This window comes from Hippichthys cyanospilos, chromosome 7 (genome assembly GCF_059441005.1).
Source record: "Hippichthys cyanospilos isolate Australia breed blue-spotted pipefish chromosome 7, RoL_Hcya_1.0, whole genome shotgun sequence".
In the NCBI taxonomy this organism is placed as follows: Eukaryota; Metazoa; Chordata; class Actinopteri; order Syngnathiformes; family Syngnathidae; genus Hippichthys; species Hippichthys cyanospilos.
Genome location: NC_142375.1, coordinates 14,344,846 through 14,367,760, shown reverse-complemented (window position 1 = coordinate 14,367,760; position 22,915 = coordinate 14,344,846). Strand labels below are relative to the sequence as shown.

Below are 22,915 nucleotides of genomic sequence, written 5' to 3'. Positions count from 1 at the left end.
GTCATAAAAATTTGTCATACTACATATTGGTTACATATGACCATATGAACAAGATATTTGAGATTATCATCCTGAAGTAAATTTTGACTGATTTGTAACCAACCTGGTGTATTAACCCCTGGGGGAAATTTTTGACCCAACTCTGGCTATTTAATGTTTTCGATGTGTGATATAAAAGGAAAAGCATACACAAAACACTAGGAAGCTAAAATATTACATGGTCAAAACATTTCGACTTTCAATATGCCACGCTGCCGTCCTTTCCAAATGCTTGCAAACCGGAGGTCAAGAGGTACAGTACACCCATTGGATTGATGCCACTGAACATTCTGAGGGGTTGAAAGTAAAGTACCCTCTCAAAGTCAGCCCGTTGGGTAATGAAAAATCTCCGGACACCCAAGGCTTAATTGTTCTGGACACCCAAGGCTTAATTGTTCTGCAGTGTATAAATTCAAGTGCTTGACAATGGTGCAACTTGGTGATTATAGATTTTTTATTTTGTCGACAAAAATAAACGTTTTTTTTTTTGTTTATATATGTAATTAGGATTAACACGCCAATTATACAATGAAGTGATCATGTTTATAGTTTCGTCACGATGACTATATTTGACGTTGGCTGCGTATTGAGCGTTGGGAATTTCTGACAAAAATGAATAAAACAATCTCGGCTCACTATATTCTGAGACGGTTAATACAAACGTGTAATAAAAAGCACAAGTATTATCAAAATATTTGCCAGGATATTTTTACCCAAACGGAGGCCTTTCTGTTGGGGGCGGTGTTGACGGAGCTGGCGTACCCCCAACACGCCTAGTCTCGGGATGAGGTCAGTTGAAACTCCGCCTCCTGCTCCTGTGTGCTTCGGCTGCGAGTCGAGCCAAGGATGTTGGAAGAAGACACAAAGAGGGAAGTGGCCACATGCCGGCGGCGGACGCTTTGCCGTCCGCGACGGGTTTTGCCTGATAAATAACGCCTGCTAATGAAGAACAGGCCTGCCATTCATTATCGCGGGTGAGTCGAATTGAGCTTTCGTGGTTGACGTAACGATAAACGTGGAACGTAACAACGTGGGAAAAAGTTAGCGTCATTAGCACTATTTGCCATGTTAGCGGGATACTCATGGAAACCCGAGTAGTCAGTCGTGACATTATATAGTGCCAGTTTGAACCATAGTTTGGTAAACTAAATTCAAAGAAATGTAAATTGCATTAAGGAATCAAATAACTGATTCGAAAATTATCTCCTAGAAGCTGCATTTATGTGCCATTGGTAAAGTCTTCTCCATCTTCCAAACACATTTAGTTTTCTGATCTGTTCTCCTATACGGCGTTATCACGGCTGTCATTGGTTGTGACGTTTTGTTTGTGTGACTGACAGCTCTCCCATTTGTTAGCCAAACTATGCGGGAGGCACCGTTCAAACATGGCCACGTGACCGTAGAACGAGTGGACGACTTTGAGTGTCCGTTGACATTCCGTTTGTATTACTTTGTGCCTACCGTCCTTTATCTCCAATTTATTTGAAAAATCACGTCCGAATGTATTTGCTGATTGAACTTTGAACGTGTCATTATATTAAACGAAGTAATTTGACTTTGGATTTTGTTTAAAAAGGCAATACATAGAACCGACATGCATTCTTAATATTTAAAAAATGTTGGGCTGCTGTTCCAGTGAAAGGATGCCAAAGGATGTCACAAAATAAGGTTAGAAACGCCTATAATGCAAACGTTGTGTCAGATACTCCCTCCTATTATTCCTAATTGTCTAAGCCTAGAATCAAGTTAACTAAGCCACTAGAAAGTGAACTGCTAACCCAGTAAGAAACCACTACTATATGTTTCACAACAAACATAATAAAATAAAATAGAATGCTATGCCTTTATTGTCACTATACAACAAGTACTGTATACAAAGATATGCTCTGTGAAACTGCTTTTCTTCCCCATTTGATTACGAAAGTCCTAACTTTATGTACTGTACTCTTATTCTTGTAACAGAATTGTTTAAGTGTAAAACGTTAACTTTAAGCCAATAGGAAGTGAACTGCTAAACCAGTTAATGAAAAAACACTCGACCTGAACTTTCTCAACGAATAGAATAAAAATGTGTCATTTGTGATGCCCAAAACACATTCACACCTTATCTGTGTCAACTGCCTTGACGTAATATTTAATTTGTAATCGCATCACGGGAATAGCTCAGCTAGAATTTTATCTCACCTCAGCATATTACATAGTTTTTTTTGCAACTTGAGAATTTTTTTTTCCAAGATTCAAAATGTGACTAGCTTGAGGCTTACCTATAGCTAGAAAAGACCTAACTGAACTCTGATATATTCTTCACACCCCATCTCTCAGTTTTGTTTCATAAATTAGTTTTCACACCCCATCACTCAATTTTGTTTCATTCGTTAATTTAAGTGTAACATGTAATTTTACTCCATCTAGCATTTTTAACTTTAGTAAAATTGGGATTGGTAAAAATAACTACCGTATTTTCCGCACTATAAGCCGCACCGATATATAAGCCGCAGCAACAAAATTGAGCAAAAAAACATATTATGTCAAGGATAAGCCACACTGGACTATAAACTGCAGGGCTCAAATCATGAGGAAAAATTCGCGGCTTATAGTCCAAAAAATACGGTAGCTTGCTAATCAACAACACCGAGCTGTAGTGTTTGTTTGAGCGCATTTATTGCACTGTATGACTTCTGTCTGCAATGTATTTAGTTTGACCCTCTATCACTGCTCATTCATGAGAAACCTTCAACATTATCCAATTAAGACAGTTAAAGTTATGTAGCGTGAATACAACCATTGAATGGCTTTAGAAGCCATGAAATATGAACTTGGCAGGAGCTCAGTTGCTCTTCTGCTGTTGGCGTGGAAACTATTCCTGAGTCTGAAACCTCACTGGTTGCATTTCACTAGCATTCCAAATGAGTACAACGGTGATCAAGCACCCAAAAAAGTGAGTTTCTACAACTAATATACACAAGAACCCTTAAAATATAAAAATGGACCCCAGATCTCGTTTCCAAGTAAGGATACTCTAGTTGTGTTGTTTTGTATCCTCAATATGCTGAGAAGCTTGTGGATGTGAAAGAAGGCTGCTGCTTTGCTTAACAAACTCCCTCGCCTGTGTGCAGGTTCGGGCTTGTCAAATCCTTTGGGGATGGTTCAATGTGTTGCACTGCCTCTGGCATAGTAAAATGGAATCTAGAGTCTTTCCATTCCTTTGTAGCGAAACTAAACCAGCGGCTTCTGTTTGAGTTATTGACATTGTTATGCGCTAATTTCAGCCAAAGAAAAAACAAAGATTTTGAGTCATTTATATCTGGAGATTTGTCTGTGTGGAAGTGAGAAAATGATACGGTAGATTTGATTGTTGAGAGGCCACAAAACTCACACACACCCACAGTTTTTGATGCATTCTGATTGCGCTCCTTCTGGCCTAATAACGGCACGCTCTGCCATGTACGCATGATGTTAACTGACCAGCGCTGACGTTTTTAGCCACATTTGAAAAGACTCAGTGTGAAATTTATCGGTGCCTCGGCTGTTGTTTCACTAACTGGTGACTTTCTTAAAAGGTCTTGTCCAAGCGCACTACGTATTCCCTTTATTGAGACACTCAATAAAGTCGCTGTAGTGCAATGTCTTTTAAAACAGGAGATGGTGGGAAAATTTCACATTATGGTTGTAGTCACCAAAATTACCACAATTATCTGTATTGTCACAATATTTCAAACAGATTTGTTAAAAAAAAAAAAAAACCTCACAATTGCAAGGTTAAAACATTAGTAGAGGTGATTAAAATGGCTTTGGTTGTACTAACAGTTTTAAATATTTTCAGTTATCAAACCATGAGTGGATTAAATTTTCTAGATTGATTAGTGAAATGAATTAATTTATTGTTAAACACTACTTGGATATTTTGTTTTCACCTCTGTTTTAAATGTGAAAAATAAGTCACTCTTACATAGAGGTTAAAAGATTAATCAAAAGCTAATCACTTATTAAAGTAGTATTTATTTATGATGATTGAATCATTCTGAAAAGTATTTAACTTGTCCTAATACTTGTAATTTCATATTTTCAACAATAAACATTTTCTGTAGTCCTGCATGAACGACAACTGTTTATGTTTCACTTAAATTAAAATAAAACAGTTATGGTTATTTTTACTGTTTACTGATATGTTTTACTGTTACTGTTTTCTCTCATGTTTTGAACCATTCAAATGAATAGAACTGGTAATGCGCATGGCTCACTGAAAATCTACCACGATCTTCAGAATTTCATCATTTGGTGGGTGATATATATGAAATAATAAATAAGGTGAAGCACTGTTATAAAGCACAATGGCTTAGTGGCAGGTATTGGCTGGCTTCCCAGTCTTAAACCTGGAAATAGATTATTTTTGTATGAAAGCTTTTACACATTTTGTGGGCTGGAATATGTGACTGCTTTATCATCCAACAGCAACTCATATTTTGAATCATTGCAAAGCCAGTGGCCAAACTCACTCCTTGTGAATTGGCAGATTCCTGCATACCAAGTGTGCAGTGAAGGGAAGCGGTCCAGCTCAATTGCTGCCGCCCCAATCTACTGTAGTAGCTTCATTTGATTGGTGACTGAATGTAATGGAGAGGATGGGTGATGCTTAAATGAATGTGAATCAAAATCATCCTAGAACACATATCCTGTTCATAAAGGTCAGTATTCCAAGTGACTTGGAAGTGAAAGACTACATAGATTTTGCAGCTCGTCATTTTTTTTTTTTCTTTCAAATACAGCATTTGTCTTTAACCCTCCTTCCTCAACATCGTATTTGAAGTTTTTCTATTGTAAATATTGAGAGTGTGGTTCAAATTATAAACATCCAAGACTGGAATTACAGTCAATATCTTCACAGTGCTAATAATGCACTTATACGATGACATATTTTACAAAGTCTGAGAGAAGGTGATGAATATTATAAGAAGAGGAAGAAATGACGAGGGTGAGTTCCTCATTGAGCTGAATAAAAAAAAAAATCGCTGAGGTTGAATAAAGGACAGAGCTTGGTTTCTAGTGGAGAACGTATTAGCGCAACATAACGTGAGACAATTAGTTTTGGTACATGTTTGTGATCACTGTATAGAATAGATTGCAACTAAGGCAGTGTTACAGGAAGAAGGATGTTGTGCAATGAACTTGATTATCACACAGTCACAGTGTACCCACATCAGGAGTGCTGGTTTGTAGCATGTGAGCTTGATCTTCATAGTTATAGCATTTTACTCTGGAACCTCCATAGTCAGGCATACGTCTTTTAAGTTATTCCAGTTTCAAAACAATTTAACTTTCGCCGCATTATTATTTGTTAAAAAAAAGAATTGTTGGCTTTCTGTTATGTCATGATGGAAAGCTTTGGATATACAGGAGTGTTTAAAGATAAGTTAACCACTTTGTTCACCATCATACTTTGACGATGCGCGACATAATTAAATAATGTTTAATGCACCGTATACTACCCCAATTAAACTAAAGTTTGGACATTGTGTAAAATGTTTGTGAAAACAGAAAATAAGATTTGCAAATGATCTTCAAGCTGTATTCAATTGGACATAGCACAAAGGATGTTGTTTTGAATTTGATTCCTGAAACACCATCTGGGGGCTCCATTGTGTGATTTTGAACTTCATAAAGGTATTATGGTATTATCTCCACCACACTAGTGTGGCAGCGTCACTTGTAGGATAGGTATTGATGAATGAACAGTAGACAGTAATAGAAGAGATGGCCTTCCCACATAAATTAGCTGAAAATCATCTTTGGGTCTGATTCTTTTTAAACTGCTATGAATTGTAATGCATTTTGTTCTGCATGTCAACATGATTCTTGGCAACTGTGTAAGTTGTAGTTCAATCAAATTCAGGAACTGAGCAGGACTGCACAAAGATGTGGAGGCGCCTTGTGTTGTTTCTCAACCTTGAGTCAGAGTGTGAAACACGCCAAAAATAAACCGGGTGAAAATGTTGATATCTTCAAAGCAACCATGTGTGATACTTTCTGCTTCTGTTTTTTTTTTTTCTTATCCATATAATATCTCAAAATATTCTTACTATAGAATTGTAAATATAACACCTGCTCTGTCAGCCGGGTTTATTTTCATGCTAACAGTTTTGTTGTTATTATAATGCTAGAGCCACATTCTATCTCTTGATTTTTAATATGCAAGTTTGTTCAGCCTTGCTTATAGTCAAACAGTAGGTGTGCTTCAGTGAAGTGGAGTCGGCCGTTACTTCATGAAGCATGTTGCTATGTGTGCACTTTGGCCTTTGTGGATTTGCAACAGCTGTGAGTGAAGATGTATGGACAAAAATAAAGGCATGTGGGAATTTGTTGGAAAGGCAACTTTCCAGGTCACGTGATTAGAAATCGGTGTTGCCAATGACATGTGACACTCTGGAATCTATGATCTCAGTTAGTGGGTGGCTCACTTCTCGCCCACATCCGAAAGAGAATCAAACCCTCCATTAATGTCATGCACCAAATTCTGTTTGTAGTTCTTGTAAGATGTCTACATTTTTAATGATTATTAGAGATAAACTGATATGTTTTTATTTATTTTATTTTTTTTCAGGTTTGATACCAAATAATTAGTGGTCAAGGAAGCCAATATATTTTGAGCAAATTTACATTTTCAGTAAAATTGACAATATTGGTGTTAGAAATGAATAATTAACAAAGCAAATATTTTACAATAGACATTCTTTGTTTTGAAATTCTAACAAGATTTAAGGGGGCTCCTAGCGCGGGGGTTGGCAACCGGCAGGCCGGGAGCCGGATGCGGCTCTTTCATCCTTATGTTGCGACTCCGTGTTTTGATAAATAATTCTTGGTTTGGATCGACTACGTGCGCGACGCGTTTGAATTGCAGTCAATGGAGTTTGCGTTATAGGGTGACATCTGGAGCGACGGAACACAAAACACGACGCGAGACAGCTAATCAGTTTCAGGAACGTAAAAACCGGAAATGGAAATAAAGTGCAGCCTTCCAGATTAAAAGCACACATTTCCAAATAAAAAAATAAGTGAACATTAAAACCTAAAGTGCTTGAATAATTCTTGACACTGAATAAATGCCATTTTAATGCCCCTGCGTTTGAACAAGGATGGACTCAAACATTGGGACAGTCTGTTAGTGGTTTGGTGAAGTCTTAACTTACACTTGTAGATGTAACGATTAATTGAAAAAAAAAAAAAATCTTATACTTTTATTTAGATGAACTATGGAAATCCCAAGTGAGTGCCATTAAGTGGCTTAACACATGTCGCTAATCTGATTTTAAAAACGGTTGTCAAAATACACTAAAGGATTTAAAACATGGTGTTAATGTTATATTAGGCTTGGAAAAAAATACATTTTATTCCACTCGACCCTCATTTTTTGTGAGCATCATCTAGTCCATGTGATGCAACACACTCCACAAACATGTCAGACATGCTCTGCTCACCCTAAAGTGTGTGCATTTTCCAATTAGAATTTGATGATTTGTTTACTCGATCTCTTTTTCATAAGAACTGGCTCTTATCTGTCTCTATGTTTAGAGAGGATATGGACTGTGGTCTTCGTTACTACGCTCAACCACTTGGGCACTCTGTCCATTAGTAAAGCTATTTCATTATCTAAGTGGGTGGGTGGATGTATATGTTCCTCCATCTGCTCTTCTCAAGGGAGATGAATTAAGATTTTAGATCAAGCTTGAAATGTTTGTACACTTGATGTGGATACATTTGAAACATAACCACAATTGTCATTAAAAATGAACATGGGTTTTGGGTGTGTGCAGACTGTGAAATGTTTGCCCCTCGAAAAGAAAACTAGTTCATTGATTGAGCTGATATCAAGTTTCCCTTATGCTTCCATTCCTGACACACACACCATAAGACCTGCATGGCTTTTACGGATCAGGGCTCAACAATGTCAAAGCTGTCCTCACCGTAATGACATAATGGATGAGCATGGAACACATGAAGGTGACTTCAATAGTTACTCTGGTTACTAAGTCCTTGATGTCTTCCTTTGAAATGTTTTGAACATACTGAAATACGCAACCTGCTTGTTCCCCTCTTGACCTTGATTTGGGTGAATACAGTTTGGCAAGACTGTAAAAGGAAATTGTCTCCTCCTACCCTTGAGAGGACAAAATGGCGTATGAATTGTTTCATCCAAACTTTGTTCCCAAGGGGTGCTACTCTCTAGGTTTTGAAGTTTCCATCGCCCAACGCACCTGATTCAAATGATGAGCTCATCATCAAGCTCAGCAGAAGCCTGATAATGAGTCTGATCATTTGAATCAGTTGTCTTCCAGAACTGTGCTATCAAAGACATGCAGGGCCCGTTTGGCTCATCAAACATTAGCCATAAATCGGCGGCCAAATGGCTTTTTGACGACTGTTAGGGATGCAACAATAAAAGTGTTTTTTCCAAAACGAAAATGAGAAATGCTTGGTCAAAAACTGAAACACAGGGACAGTGCACATAATTTTTTCCGCAAGTTACTTACATGAGTACCAGGACGTAGTGTTTGGTACTCAACCTTTCTCTCATTAAAAAGCCTGCCTCAATATCATTGTCGGTGTCGCTCCCACATTAAGCGCACTATCTGTGTGCATGCAGCGTTTGTCGCGTCGTTCAAACCTGTGTCCTCACCTAGGTTAATTTTGCCACTAAATGCATTCTGTGAATGTTTTGTTTTAATAGAACTTACTGTTGACAACTGCTATTTGCGAGAAAACTCCACCTGTAATTGACTCCTATTGAAATGTGTTGGGCGGAAACACACTCTTTCATTCATTATTAATGTTAAATTAATTGATCGGTCAATTAATCAGCAATTAACATTTTTCTTTTCTCCCACAAATTGGTATTTGCGTCAAACAATCCATACCGGTCTGGCCCCAGTAATTTTAGAAGCAGGCGAAGCCAAAAATTGATCTCATCTGCTGTCACTTGACCGGTACCGGGCCGTGGACCGGCGGTTGGAGACCTCTGCTCTATCAGTTATCAGTATCAGCATTTATTTTACTAGCTGATTGGATACAAACAAAGAGACATGTAATTGTTTCTTGACTGAGCTCTTGTTCATTTGTTCCACAGGCAAATCAAATCAATAAGATCAATCATACACATATGTAGTTATTTCCAGTCCCTGGTGAAAGGTAACCCAATAAGCCAGTGACGGATGGAGTAGAACATAGTCTGTGGCAGCAGGGTTACAATATTTTCAATTAAATATTTAATTAAATTCCGTTCTTAAAATAGAAACCAAGTATTAACACCAATACAAGCGAATGAATTGCTGCTTAAACCATGATAATGCAGCTTGTGCCAAACTTTTTTAGGAGGTATCTTAGAGGCTGCCTCAAACTTAATTTTGGCAGTTTTGAGAAAATCAACCTGTAGGAGAGCCAGTTACTGTTTCTTTGCACGTCTGCTTACGGTATAATGGAATAATTTCTGTTGGGAGCCATCATTGAGGTTTTGGATGACAGAGCGAGAGAGACGCGGAGAGGAAGAAAGCTGTCTGAATTAGATTCTAATGGAAATGAAATAATATGGAGCATTATAGTGCCTTGGTTTTTCATCATCATCTGAGGTCCTTGAATGCAAGTCTCAAAAAATGTTTGTCACATGGACTTCTTAACCATGGCAGCAACAGTATTTATTTTCCATTTCTTTTAGGACTTCTGTGTGAAAACTCAATTTTATTAAGATCAGTTGTTAATTTAATGGCCCACAGGAGTTTGCAGGCTTAGTAATCAGTCATCATTTTTATAACCAAGGCTTGACCATATTAGCGTTTTGACATTATTTTTCCCTTTTGCAGAACCTTGCCAGAATGCCATTACAGGAGGGGAAAGAGCCACCTCTTGATGGGAAGCAGTCTGATAGCCGACTGAAGAACAAGAAGCCCCCCAGTCTTGTCATAGCAATACCTAAACCTGAAGATATCGTCCATGATCCCACTAAACAGGTAGGCTGACCATTTCCACCTCAAAAACACTCTTCACTGCTTGTTCTTTCTGCATAATTGCATTTTTGAAGGGTAAGTGATTTTTTCCCCCATTAGTGTTACATAATAAATTGTGTTAATGTTAAATATTCTCTATATAAATAAAACTTTGGAGATTCATTTACATTTTATGAAGTGTTTCCTGTGGCAGCTGAACTCTGCTAACTTTGCAACCAAGTTGAGTGGAGAGTCACTGCCATGAAGACTGACAGAGATGGATGTTGATGTAGTTTTACTTTAAAAGTTGGCTCAAATTCTCATTGGAAAAAAAAAGTACACTTTGTAGTCATATTTGGTAGCTTTTTTGTTCAACAGTTGCATTTTACAGAAAAATAATCCTGTCAAAGGATGATAGAAAACTATTACAACAGTCTGAAAAGAAATATTAATTGAATTATGGAAGAGGTTACTCAATTAAACATTGTTCAGGAAATAGTTGTTAAAAATGTGATCGATTATGGAAATTGTTGTGATTGCTTAGTTGCTTTATTCAAGCAAAAATAGCAAAATGAAGAAAACTACACACACACACACACACACACACACACACACACACAGTTAGACTGTGCTTTGTGGTCATTAATGGACTTTGTGCATAATATGTAATCTCTTATTTACATTTCACTGAACAAACGGCAGAAGATACGCATTTAGTCAGGCATTAGATCAATAATGGTTCCTGTCACCACTGTAACCTTATACCTCATCACACAGGAAAAATCACATCTTCAAGAAAAGAACATTTCATTGAGGTATTTTGTGTTGCACACATGAAAAATCACATCTTCAAAAAAAGAACATTTCATTGAGGTATTTTGTGTTATAGCAGTTTCTTAGCAATGTTCCTGAACCTGATGTAGACATTCTCTAGGTATATGACCAATAAGCCAAATAGCAGAAAAAAGCGCTGTGCCAAAATTCAGTCGATTGAGATAATTCAAGATAAAAAAAAAAGAAAAAAAAACAACAAACAAACAAGCATGAGAACTATGGTGTATTTTTAAAAGGGTACTATAAATTCAAGTACTGTATGTTAATCTTGCTGTTTGCCAGGGCAAGGGTGTGCTGGGCAGCTGTCCTTTACGTTTGTAGGCAGGAAGCCAAACCGTTCCCCCCCAGCAGGCCTCTTGCTTGGAATACAAACATAGCATTTCAGTACCACTGAGTTGAAGATAAACTGTTTTACAGCACGTTGCCCCCATTAAGGGCTCCTGAAGATCAGTTACTGTAGAAACCATGCATATTTTTGTCACCCACCAAGAATCAACGAAACAACTATGTGCTTTCAGTCCCTACAATAAAAGAACAGGGAAATATTTTAAAATGTGAGATATATATTGTACCGCCATTTTAGATAGTTTTAATAAATATTTTGTAGAGAATAATACATGTACTCAAGACAAATAGCTGCTTTTTAGCTCACTTCCATCCCCATTTATTTTTGTAGTCAGAAAGGTCCATTACACTCACCATCTAAATGAGTCACTTAATGTTAATGTTAGAAACTCACTTCTCCTCACTTTATTGCATTGCTTTGTCTCAACTTTGGACTTGTTCCAGGTGTAAATGTTCTGTTTTTCACAAAAACTGGATTTGAAATTCGCAAAAGTACAAAAGTATTAATCTCAGAGCAAAGTCACGTTTTCTGCTCAGACAGAACTGACTTTCATGAAGCAAGTAGATTTAAGCATAGTTAGTTTCATCATATCGTTAAGTGCTTACGTGTTACATGAGGAACACTCTGGAACCGTTTTTTTTTTTTTTCTAAACTACTTTTGTAAATAAACCACTTATCAAAAGTATTTTTCTCACTCAGTTCATTCTCAGCACAGCTCCTTGAAACGTTCTTTTCCCATCTGTTTTACTCAAGCATGTACATGAAATATTTTGACTTTATTTCTCGTCTGGTTAGCCTCTTCGACCATCTTTGAAGAAAAACATGAGCGGCCAAGCAACCAGTTCTGTGTCCGAGAGTGCTGTCGTAGCTGAAGATGAAGGCATGTCAGCCTCAGAGAGAAGGGAAAAGTTTGGAAGACAAACTTCACTCTCACAAAGTATTCGCAAGTATGATGCTTTTGTTTCTTTCTCCCCCACTGCGCAAAAATTTCCTATTTCAACCGCCGACCGCACTGATGAGTCTTACTGTATCAGGTAAAACTTTGTCCATCATTTTTTTTTCTGTACCTGCAGAAATACTGCCCAGTGGTTTGGGGTTGGAGAAGACTGTGAGACCAAGCAGCAGGTTTGGCAGAGGAAGAGTCTGCGTCACTGCAGCCAACGCTATGGCAAGCTGAAACCACAATTCAGAGAGCCGGACACGGCCACAAGCATGGAGCTGAGTCTCGATTCACCCGCTCCAACCAAAATGCCTAAGGTAGCCTGTTGTCAAGAAGACATACAGTATCATGGTCATTTTTACTGATCAGGAAAACAAGTTACTGTGGCAAACAAGGAATGTCAGAGTTGATATCCTAATGCTGTTTTGCTTTCTCTTCATCACCTTCCTCAAGAAGCCGTTAACAACAATAGCTATCTTTCATTTCTTTCTCCTATTTGTTAGATTGTGGACCCCCTGGCGCGAGGACGAGCCTTCCGCTACCCAGAGGATCTAGACACTCGCTCCCCCAAGATTCCCATTACCCCTGGGTTCACCTCGCTCAGCTCCTTTACCAGCCAGCGCTCTGGGTACAGTCGCTTCCCCAAACGTAAGAGAGAGTCGGTTGCCCGCATGAGCATCCGTGCTGCAAATAACCTGCTAAAGGTGCGTACTACACCAGAAAAACTTACTTCAATGTGTCTACACATATGTTACAACTGTATTAGTAGTCACAGATTTGACTGCTATTTGATGTGGCACATACAGGACACTTGATTGCTTAGAAATAATTACAATTATTATATTTTGAGATACTCTTACAATTACTGTTATCGTTGTATAAAATCTAATGAGTTTTGACAATCCAAACGAAAACACACTCCATATTTTGTGCTTAGAAGTTGTTAAAACATCATATACTCAAGAGGATAATGTGGCAAGGGGTCAATCATAAATTAATCTCAAAGGGCTTCACAAGCCAACTGTTAACACATATGAATGACATCCCTTTGTGTAAATCACCCTTTCGGGCAAGAAAAAAGTCAGAAAACGCCCACTTTGGCGGCCAGGGCACTTAAGAAATGAAACACTTAAATCAGTCAGGGAGGTGTACAGAAGTAAAATGAGGCAGCCTTAACTTTAATAAAATGTGGTGTCTAATACAACTAATGCCTTATGCGTTTTCCCAAGTCAGTAAATACCTCAAGTATGCCATTATTCTAGAAAGTATCACTTTAGTAAGTGCCTTGATTATAATGATCATGATTTTAATGATGCTTATCTACATTTGTGCCTCTCACCAACACCAGGGCCGAAGTGGCTTAGCGGGTTCCCTAGCAGGTCGCAGCTTTCCCAGGAGGAGCTTTGTCAGGCCCAGCTGGCTGGAAGATGACACTGTTGACTCTGCAGACATGTCTGAATCACTTTTTTTCAGCAAGGTCAGCCACAACACTGGGGAAATACTCAGTCAATTGCACGTTTTTGTTTTTGCTGCAAACCTGTCCCCCATACTTAACATTCCTCTTGTCTGAATGGTAAAGCATTTTGATAGAAAGACCAGCTTCTCGCTTTGCAGCGCTTTCTTCATGTAGCCAATACCTCCTCCTGCTGACTAAACTGTATACAACAATTTATTACTTAAGTTTTCGCTTGTTTGTACTTTGTGCTATAGAAGATTTAGAAGTGATTTTATGAAAACTACTTGTATCATTTGGGACTAGCATTTGACTAAAATGCTAATTAAAAGTATGAATGGTTTATTTTCTATTCATTCAGGATTTTATTTGTCACCTCCATTGCCACTTTTTTTTGTAGGTTGATGTCCACGATGAATTGTACTCTATGACTGATGACGTATTTGAGTCACCACCATTGTCTGCTGCTTTTGCCCCAAGTGACCAACCAGACCAGAAATTTTCAATCCTGTGAGTAAAACCAAAGTAATCTTTTGATATGTGGATAAAAATTATTGCGTTTTTAATTAAAAAAAAATATATATTTTTTTTTAAATAAAAAATAATGATCCCCAACCTATGAAACATGGGTATGAATTAAGTCTTTGTAATTAGATAAAAAATCTTCCCACTCCTGTTGTAATGTAAGGTTTTTGTTGTATAAGACATGACCCCAAAATATTATTTCTCAGATTTTTCCACTATTAAAATGACCTATAACATGTACAGCACTATTTGAAAAATTTCAAGAGTTGAAATAAGAATGAACTGAGATGATGTCAACACAAGTGTCACCATTAAAGTGTCAAAATTCACCCCCCACCCTCCCCCAAATGCCTTTCAATAATATTTTTTATGCAGTCCCAGGAGATTTTTTTTGCTTGATATTGCATTTACAAAATATGACATTCTTCTTTCCCCTGCCCCCAGTAAGGACATATCTCGAACCCCACGCACACCAGCGGGAGTGCAAGAGAAAAGTCATCCTCGCCGAGGTCGTCGCATCGCTTCCCAAGTAAAGCACTTTGCCTTTGACAACAAAAAGCGTCACTACGGAATGGGCGTCGTGGGCAAGTGGCTGAACCGACACTACCGACGCAGCCTTAGCAGTACCATCCAGAAGCAGTTGGATGACTTCCACAGCCATAGGTTAGGAAGCAATGCTTGCTTACTTTGTATAATTGTTTTGTAGAGCCCCCACTTGATAAGTCAAAGTAATGGTGGGTTGGCCAACACATTTTAGTATGACATGTTTACCTGATGACGTTGTCATTTGTGATTTCAGGCCTTACTTTACCTACTGGATCACCTTTGTCCATGTCGTAATCACGTTATTGTCCTGCTGTACTTATGGTTTTGCCCCTGTGGGGTTTGCACAACATTCTAAAACAGACTTAGTAAGTGAATACTTAAACATTTGTTTTCACGACTGATAGAGGATCGTGTTTGTTTATTTAATTGAGGCAATTCCCTCAATATGTGACAGTTTAAAGATACTGTGAAGTGTGCAGCCCTCTGTCGCCCTCTATAGGTTCTGAAAAACAAAGGCATCTATGAGAGTGTCAAATACATCCAACAGCAGAACTTTTGGATTGGTCCAAGATCGGTAAGTGTCAGATTATGTGCCATTTATTACTTTCCCCAAATTAAGACCCACTCAAAACAAGGAAGTTATTTATTCTTTTCTCAGGACGACCTGATTCATTTGGGAGCCAAGTTCTCTCCATGTATCCGTCAGGACAGACAAATAGTCCATCTGATCCAGAAAGCCAAAGATCTGGAGAAGGAGTCTGGATGTTGTGTTCAGAATGACAACTCTGGATGTGTACAGACTCTCAACTCAGACTGCTCTGTAGGTTGTTATTCAGCACATTCACACACATGAGTTTAAAACAGAAGTGTCCAGACTTTTTCCGCTGAAGGCTATATTTACAACAATTGAAGGAGGCAAGGGCCAATTTGAATGATTTTTTTTTTCAAACGTTATTTTATTGTTTTGTTTTGTTTTTTTGCCAGAGACCCAGTGACTCACAAGAAAATGTCAGAGACCATTTTTTAAGCAGTTGCTTTGGAATCATTCCTCTGATATTTTCACATTTTGCACTTTGACACAAAGCCAAAGTGAAGGAAACCATTTTGCTTGTTAAAAAATAATTATCTTTAGTCACTACTGTGCCAAGAAGAGAAATGTTGTTAGTAGTTTTGTTGCATATTTGTGCTAAACACGTAAACAAACTTATTAGTTGCAAATTTCCTTTTTAGGATCTACCGTGAGATGCATAAAAGTGGACGGAAGGCCGCATATAGCCCCCGGGCCATAGTTTGGACACCACTGGTTTAAAAAAACTTCATTGGCATGAAACAGTCTTGCACGAGTTGAACTCATTCTAGCACGTGCATGTTTAATCTGTAAGGACTGTAATCCATTTACAGTATAATACTAAATATTCACAGCAACTCTTACCAAAGTATGTAGCTAAATCAGCTGATACTTTTTTTGTGAAACATTTCTTGAATTCTGTGCTCTGCATAAGAATCTCTTGTGATGTATGTTGTCTCCTAAAACAAACTGTCTCTACAGGAAACATTGGCTACCTTTATCAAATGGGACAATGAGCTAGTGGACATCAGCAGGTCCTCTGGCTCAGTCTGTCACCAGGATCCCAGGTGAGCGCATACACCACATCATGTTAAAAGTATATCATAATAAGCATCATAAAAAATGGGCTTGTAATTTTGGACCGTTTCTTTTCAAATCGTTCCTCTGCCTCAATGTGTGGCATGTTGTGAAGAATATGTGAAGAGCCTGCATCTGCAGAGCCTCACACATGGCCAGATGACATCACTCAGTGGCCGGTGAGGAACTCTTATGGAGAAATTTTTTTTCAATTGAAAAGCATACACACTTTAAATCTCTTTTGGGGCCATGCATGTTTTTGTGAATCTCCAGGTGTGTACATATCCCAAAAAGTGGAACCATACCGGCTACAGACACATGGACTGTAACATCAAGGGGCGGCCTTGTTGCATAGGCACTAAGGGCAGGTGAGAGATGTTGAGAAATCTATCTTTTGACTGACATACAGTAAGTGTCTGCTGGTTTCATTGGGATGGGAGATGTTCAGTATGAGCATGTTAAACTGTGATTATTTACGCCTCCTTTAGGTGTGAGATTACAACCCGGGAGTATTGCTCTTTCATGCATGGTTACTTCCATGAGGATGCCACACTGTGCTCTCAGGTAGTGTGAGTGAGTGAGCGAGCGAGCGAGCGCGGTTTACATCAACATAAGAGTCTTCACAGTTTTTTTTTTGTTTTGTTTTGTTTGTTTTTATGCACCAACTTTCTGCAGGTCCATTGTTTGGATGATGTTTGTGGCTTGCTTCCCTTTCTGAACCCTGATGTACCTGACCAGTTCTACCGTTTCTGGTTGTCCCTTTTCCTCCATGCTGGGTATGCACTTCTTTATGGAAAGTATATAGTCTTAAACCAGCATTTTATGTCTTAATAATATAAATTTGCTGGCCTAAATGTTGCCATTTAATTACATAATTCACAAAATGTTTTAGAACTACCTAGTTGCTGCATACAGTAAACTCATTTTTCTTGAACAGGGTGCCAAACATTTTTAGTCACACAAGTCAGCATCTTACAGAACTATAACCTTGAGAAATACTTTTAAAGGCCTGACAATGCCTTAAACCAGGGGTACTCAAACTTATTTGCTCTAAATTCCTTTTTTGGGGGTTCAGATTACTTTATGTAACTGCTGATGTTGTAACTAATGAGGTTGACTATGTAACAAATTTTAATGTTTGTGTTTTTAGCTGATAGAAAGTCAAAATGATGTGAAAAAGTAGTAAGCACATGAGGAATCCCCGAGCTTTACTTTTAAGACACATAGAGCTTAATTTAAAAAAAAAGGTGTACTGTATATGTAGTGTCTAAAATGATTTAAGACGAAAAAAATGTATACACACCTTTTGTAAATATGCAATCCTCAGCTTGATATTTGTCTCTGTTTAGGTTACTACACTGCGTTGTGTCAGTCGTGTTTCAAATGACCATATTGAGAGACCTGGAGAAGCTGGCTGGTTGGGTGCGCATCTCCATCATTTACATTTGTAGTGGTATAACGGGAAACCTTGCCTCTGCCCTCTTCCTGCCCTACAGAGCTGAGGTGGGTTTTTCTCTCTGTACCAACAAATACATAAAAAACTTTACTTGGCATGACTGATTTGTGGTACTCTTTGAATGCTTCAGCAATACACATGTTTTTTTTTAAACATTACGGCCAAATGAAAGAATTCTAATTATGTAATCAACATCTAAATATTCTTATATTTATCCCCTATACATGTTTCAGTTGTGTGCTCTGTATGTTTGCGTTGTGCAGGGAAGGGCACTCTAAACTATCCTTGCTCAGCTTTTCTCTAGGACCCACTCTCTGTTCTTTGCTGACGCAAGACTTAGGGTTAGAAGTTCTAGTACAGTGGAACTTAGTATTCCACTTTGTAACGTGAAAAAAACACAAGCCTGAGACACCGTAACCTGGGGGTCCACTGTACTATTAAGCATCTTGTGGCAAAGGTTGTTATTACAACGTAAAACTGCACAGCTCTAGTCAGAGGTTATTTTTTCAAATATTAACCAATTATGGTAAAGTGCATATTGTATAGGATTGCAGTGGTTGACCGTTGCCAATAATTCTGTTTCCTTTCTAATATAAAAAAAATACAATTAAATTGCCAAATGAGGCTGAATAGCACTCATATGTTGATTTGCTACATAATAGTGTTTTGGATGTTCCGGCACTGACTGGTGGAACCATTGCCTAATATACGCTGTTGTTGTCTGGTGTTTTTCCTGGTGTTCCCAGTCACTGGTTTAGCGCAGCTTAGTTTACTTACTGGAGGTTTCCCGTTGTGAGGATTATCAAGGCAGATTTAACCTTCCATTTATTCAAGTAAGTTTCTAGAGGGATACAGTATATTATAAATTATATTACAAAACATATTATACCTGGTGCTCACATGAGTTTTTAGCTCGTAATAATTCACACTATAAAATCCGGTTCTATGTCCTACCATACCACTTTGCAATAAAATGAGCGATACCTTTTTGGTAACTGACATACTGTAGTTCAAGTATATCAAATATATCTGACACATGAGGTCAAGTATATCAATTATGTCTGGCACATGACCAGCAAAACTGGTAAATTTTTAGCAAAATGTACCATATACACGTTTAATCAATTAGTTGAATGTGCTAATGTTTTCTGTTTTCTCTTGTGTGAACATAGGGAGGGAAAGAAAGAAAGAAAGAAAGAGAGAAATAGGCCACTTTCTCACTTTTTGGGATTAGTCTAATACCATTGTGTGGCCAAACAAAGGCCATTGCTAATTGGTATTATTCACTGTTCCACACGAGACAATTGTTGTGTACCCAAAGTGGTTCTGGTGCTATTTCTTGTCCTTGCACCTTCTCGTACACTAAACGATAATCCTTGCACATATGGAAATGGTTTAAAAGAAAGTAGTAGAAGAGAAATGCTTGCACAGTTCACAGATGAATCAGATATTTCAATATATCTTTACTGAACCAGTGTTAAACCTTTTTTCCTAAGTATCTTTAGTAGAAATTCTTGTAAAAAGTGAAGCATGTAACTTCAACCTGGTTAACGTCCCATGTTGGAAACGCCAACCATTCATTCAATTTCTATAGCCACTTATTTTCAATAGGGTCACTTGCGTGCTGGTGCCTATCCCAGCTGTCTACGGGCAGTAGGCGGGGGGCACCCATTTTGGACATTTTACATGGGAAATAAATAGAATCAAACCAAGCATGGGTCACCTGTTAAGTACAATATTTTTGTCCAACACCTGACATCGACAAGTTTTGAATTTTGTTTGTTTTTTTTACCATCAGCGTGCTGTGACACGCTTCGACGTTCAGAAATCCCACTGTCCCAACTCTCCTACAAAATAACCAGCTCACACCAGGAATACTCACAGGAAGAATAGCACATGCTTGTAAAGCCACTTAAGGAAGTGATTTAAGTGGATTATCACTTAACTGTGTGGTTAAGAAGACCCTGTGGGTCCATCACAAATTTCTTGGATAAGAACTTTTTTGATACCAGTATTATTGTACATTTTTGGCAAGATTACATGCATCTCGTGTAGAGAAAGCAAGAGTGTGAAGCCATACTTAAACCCCACCATGTGATTTTTATATAGTTTTTTTTTTAATCAAAATAAATTATAATGATATATTGTTCCCTCATTTTAACATCTCTTTGAAGTTTGAGTTTAGCCAATGACATGTGACTGTGTGGTCCGTTTGGAACGTGTCAGCCTTTCCGTCTGGACCGTGTGGGTGACATGCTGTGCATCGTTCTTGTGTCTGTTTGTAGAACTTCAATGTCTTCACAGATTAGCCATCTGTGGTTTTACAACCAGGCAAGATTCCAAAATCAGCCCTGACGTCATCTACACTAATCCTCTCACCTTTGCGACAGCGTTCTCCCCACCACAAGACCAAACCCACAGATAGTCTGGGTGTAGATCGAACCGTGTACAATACATAAACAGTCAAGTCATAAAGAAACTCAATGCTGCATTTCTGCTTTAAAAAAAACAACAACTATATATGTAAATAATGTTATAAGCAATCAGTTATTAATCAGTATCTAATCCCATGACTAGTATTTTTTTATTAGATCATATTACCCTCAGGATTAGAGTCCCCTAATGACAGGCGCCTTGAGTCAAGATGAATGAATGTGGACATACTGTTCTGAACCTGTTGACGAATTATAACAACATGTTGACCATGCCATTGAATTGGTGCCATTCACTTCTTGTACTTCTCAAAAATAAATCTGATTATACAAATATTAGACTACTCAAAAGGTGTATTGGAACATCTCGGGAAACTTTATTTTTATGACATTATGCTGAAATTCCTGTTGAGTAATACAGGAATGCACATTTAGAATAGAATTGGCAAATGCATTAAATGTATTCTCAAAGTAATTATGATAACACACACTGAATACTGATTCAACAAAACGGAGTGTTTCTATATAAGCAAGAAACAATTTTGGTAACCTGACTGTGATGAGATTTTATCAGGGTAACAAACAGGATGAGGCAAAAACCCGATTGATATGAAATCTTATTCAGGCTGATGCAGATTTTTGTCTTATGCAAAAAAAATTTAAGTACTATGAATATATAGTAGTATTATATTTAGTATTATTTGTTATAAGGAGATTTTTTTCTAATATATTTGTTTTCATCTGGAAAACAGATTCATTGGAAACAGGAGAATGTCATGATAGGGTATAAAATTATTACTCTTATAAAATTATTCTCAAATGAAAGATGGAGGAGTACAAAGTTTTTCTAGCTTGGGGAGGTTATCAATATACTTTGTACTTATGTACTTTGAGAACATGCAAAAGCATGGAGGAAAACATTTAAAGTCTACGCAAAAACATCAAAGCTAAATCCAGTGTGCGCATCATGGTGTTCTCTTGTGATGTGAACAAGACCGGGGTGAATAATGTCTGTGTCTTTGCAGGTGGGTCCAGCAGGATCTCAATTCGGCCTCCTGGCATGCCTCTTTGTTGAGCTCTTTCAAGGTTGGCAGATGTTGGAGAAACCATGGAAAGCGTTTTTAAAACTCGTAGGCATAGTTTTTTTCCTCTTTTTGTGCGGCCTTTTGCCCTGGATTGACAACATCGCCCACATTTTTGGCTTCCTCAGCGGCATGCTGCTTTCTTTTGCATTTTTGCCCTATGTCACATTTGGAACTTTTGACAAGTACCGCAAACGCGTCCTCATTGTCGTTTCGCTGTTGGCCTACGTCGGCCTGTTCTCTTCACTCATTGTTTGGTTTTATATTTACCCCATTAACTGGCACTGGCTGGAGCATCTCACATGCTTGCCTTTCACAAACAAGTTCTGTGAAAAGTATGACATTGATCATGACATTAACCATGTGGTCCACTAGCTTATTGATGGCCTCTGTCAACAATTTTACCAGTGATAATCCAGGTGCTCCAAGTGTCCTTTAAATATTTGGCAATTGTGACCTTTGTTGTAGTTGTTTTAAAAAGACTCTGCAGTCACACACTTGCATACGAGTTTGGCTTCTTCTCAGTGTACTTGCTGCTGGGCTAATGGAATTTTTAGACCTGATGATGGAAAAAAAATGCAAAAAGCTGCATGTAACCAAAGAAGCTTCACAGGTTTTGTTTGGCATTTTAAAGGGCATAAACGAAAAGGCTGGTCCAGGGGAATCGGGCACCACCAATATCACGTTAGCTGAACTGGATGCCTCGCCTAAAAAGGGTTACATTACGTCAAACACTATCAACTATGAGTTTGAATGATATTCATGATATTCAGAGAGGTCCCCGTTTGAACTATTACATTGTTCGGGTCAACAGACGTAAATAGTGCAAATGTAAGCGTGGCTAAGTGATGTAGATGTGTGAAACTGCTTCACTGCTGCATTATACACGTCTGCAGTTTGTTACATAAGGTTAGGATCAGTGATCAATCAGTGTCATATATCTTCATACCAAAGCTACCTGAATACGATGACTGTATTCGGCGATATCTCTAAATCTCGAGAAAGCCGCTGAATGTTTGTGTGCACGACTGTGACAGGCGTCTTTGAAGCTGTGCTGTGAGCACTCCTGCTGAGGGATTAGTGAGCTAAGTGAGTTATGAGATTTATCAGTTGACTTGCAGGTCAGTTGACATCACGCAAAACAAGACACAGATACAGTACACATATTTATTGTACTTTTTTTTTTTAAACTGAACACATTTTAACCTGTTTTCTAGGGCTCTGTTTCCAAATGCCCTCTGTTTTAAGTCCCAACACTGCCCTTTGTGCACCAATTTGGTTAACACACATTCACCTCTTTTATGGAATCCTCTGCACTGTGCCTTTTTTTTTTAACTTGACTTGAACGCATGTGAATGTTTTAATTGAAAGCCCGAAAATCAATCATGACTTCACAGCAGCTAAACAAATGTTTGCACTGGGACCAAATGATTTCTTTCCTAGCGAGAAACAAAAAGGGCAACGCAAATATTGATTTTTGCCACTAAAGCGCTACTTTTTTTTATGTTAATTTGAAAATAAATGTATGGTAAAGCAATCATGTTAAAATAAATGACATTTTATTAATATTGTGTGTCTTAATGTACCTGTTTTTTAATTTGATATTGCACTTTTGTAATTGAAGGAGACACATACTTTATTGCTTT

The 22,915-nt window shown here is 38.0% G+C and overlaps 1 protein-coding gene across 1 annotated transcript; it reads left to right on the top strand.

Annotated features, from left to right (window-relative positions):
- The first annotated feature begins 854 nt into the window (after positions 1-854).
- LOC148421183 (inactive rhomboid protein 2-like) lies at positions 855-22,835 on the top strand. Its single transcript, XM_088419240.1, has 18 exons — positions 855-1,013; positions 9,888-10,034; positions 11,986-12,137; positions 12,264-12,447; positions 12,634-12,834; positions 13,479-13,607; positions 13,984-14,093; positions 14,553-14,771; positions 14,908-15,019; positions 15,154-15,228; positions 15,313-15,474; positions 16,204-16,289; positions 16,415-16,478; positions 16,573-16,667; positions 16,788-16,863; positions 16,975-17,075; positions 17,649-17,802; positions 21,213-22,835. The coding sequence occupies exons 2-18, from the start codon at positions 9,900-9,902 to the stop codon at positions 21,642-21,644; spliced, it is 2,487 nt and encodes an 828-aa protein (XP_088275366.1). The 5' UTR covers positions 855-1,013; positions 9,888-9,899; the 3' UTR covers positions 21,645-22,835.
- Positions 22,836-22,915: the final 80 nt, after the last annotated feature.

Coding starts and splice junctions, on each gene's coding strand:
- LOC148421183 (XM_088419240.1), top strand. CDS start 9,900: ATGCCATTACAGGAGGGGAAAGAGCCACCTCTTGATGGGAAGCAGTCT. Junction 12,138..12,263: donor CTCTCACAAAGTATTCGCAA/GTATGATGCTTT, acceptor CTGTACCTGCAG/AAATACTGCCCAGTGGTTTG. Junction 16,668..16,787: donor TGCATAGGCACTAAGGGCAG/GTGAGAGATGTT, acceptor CGCCTCCTTTAG/GTGTGAGATTACAACCCGGG.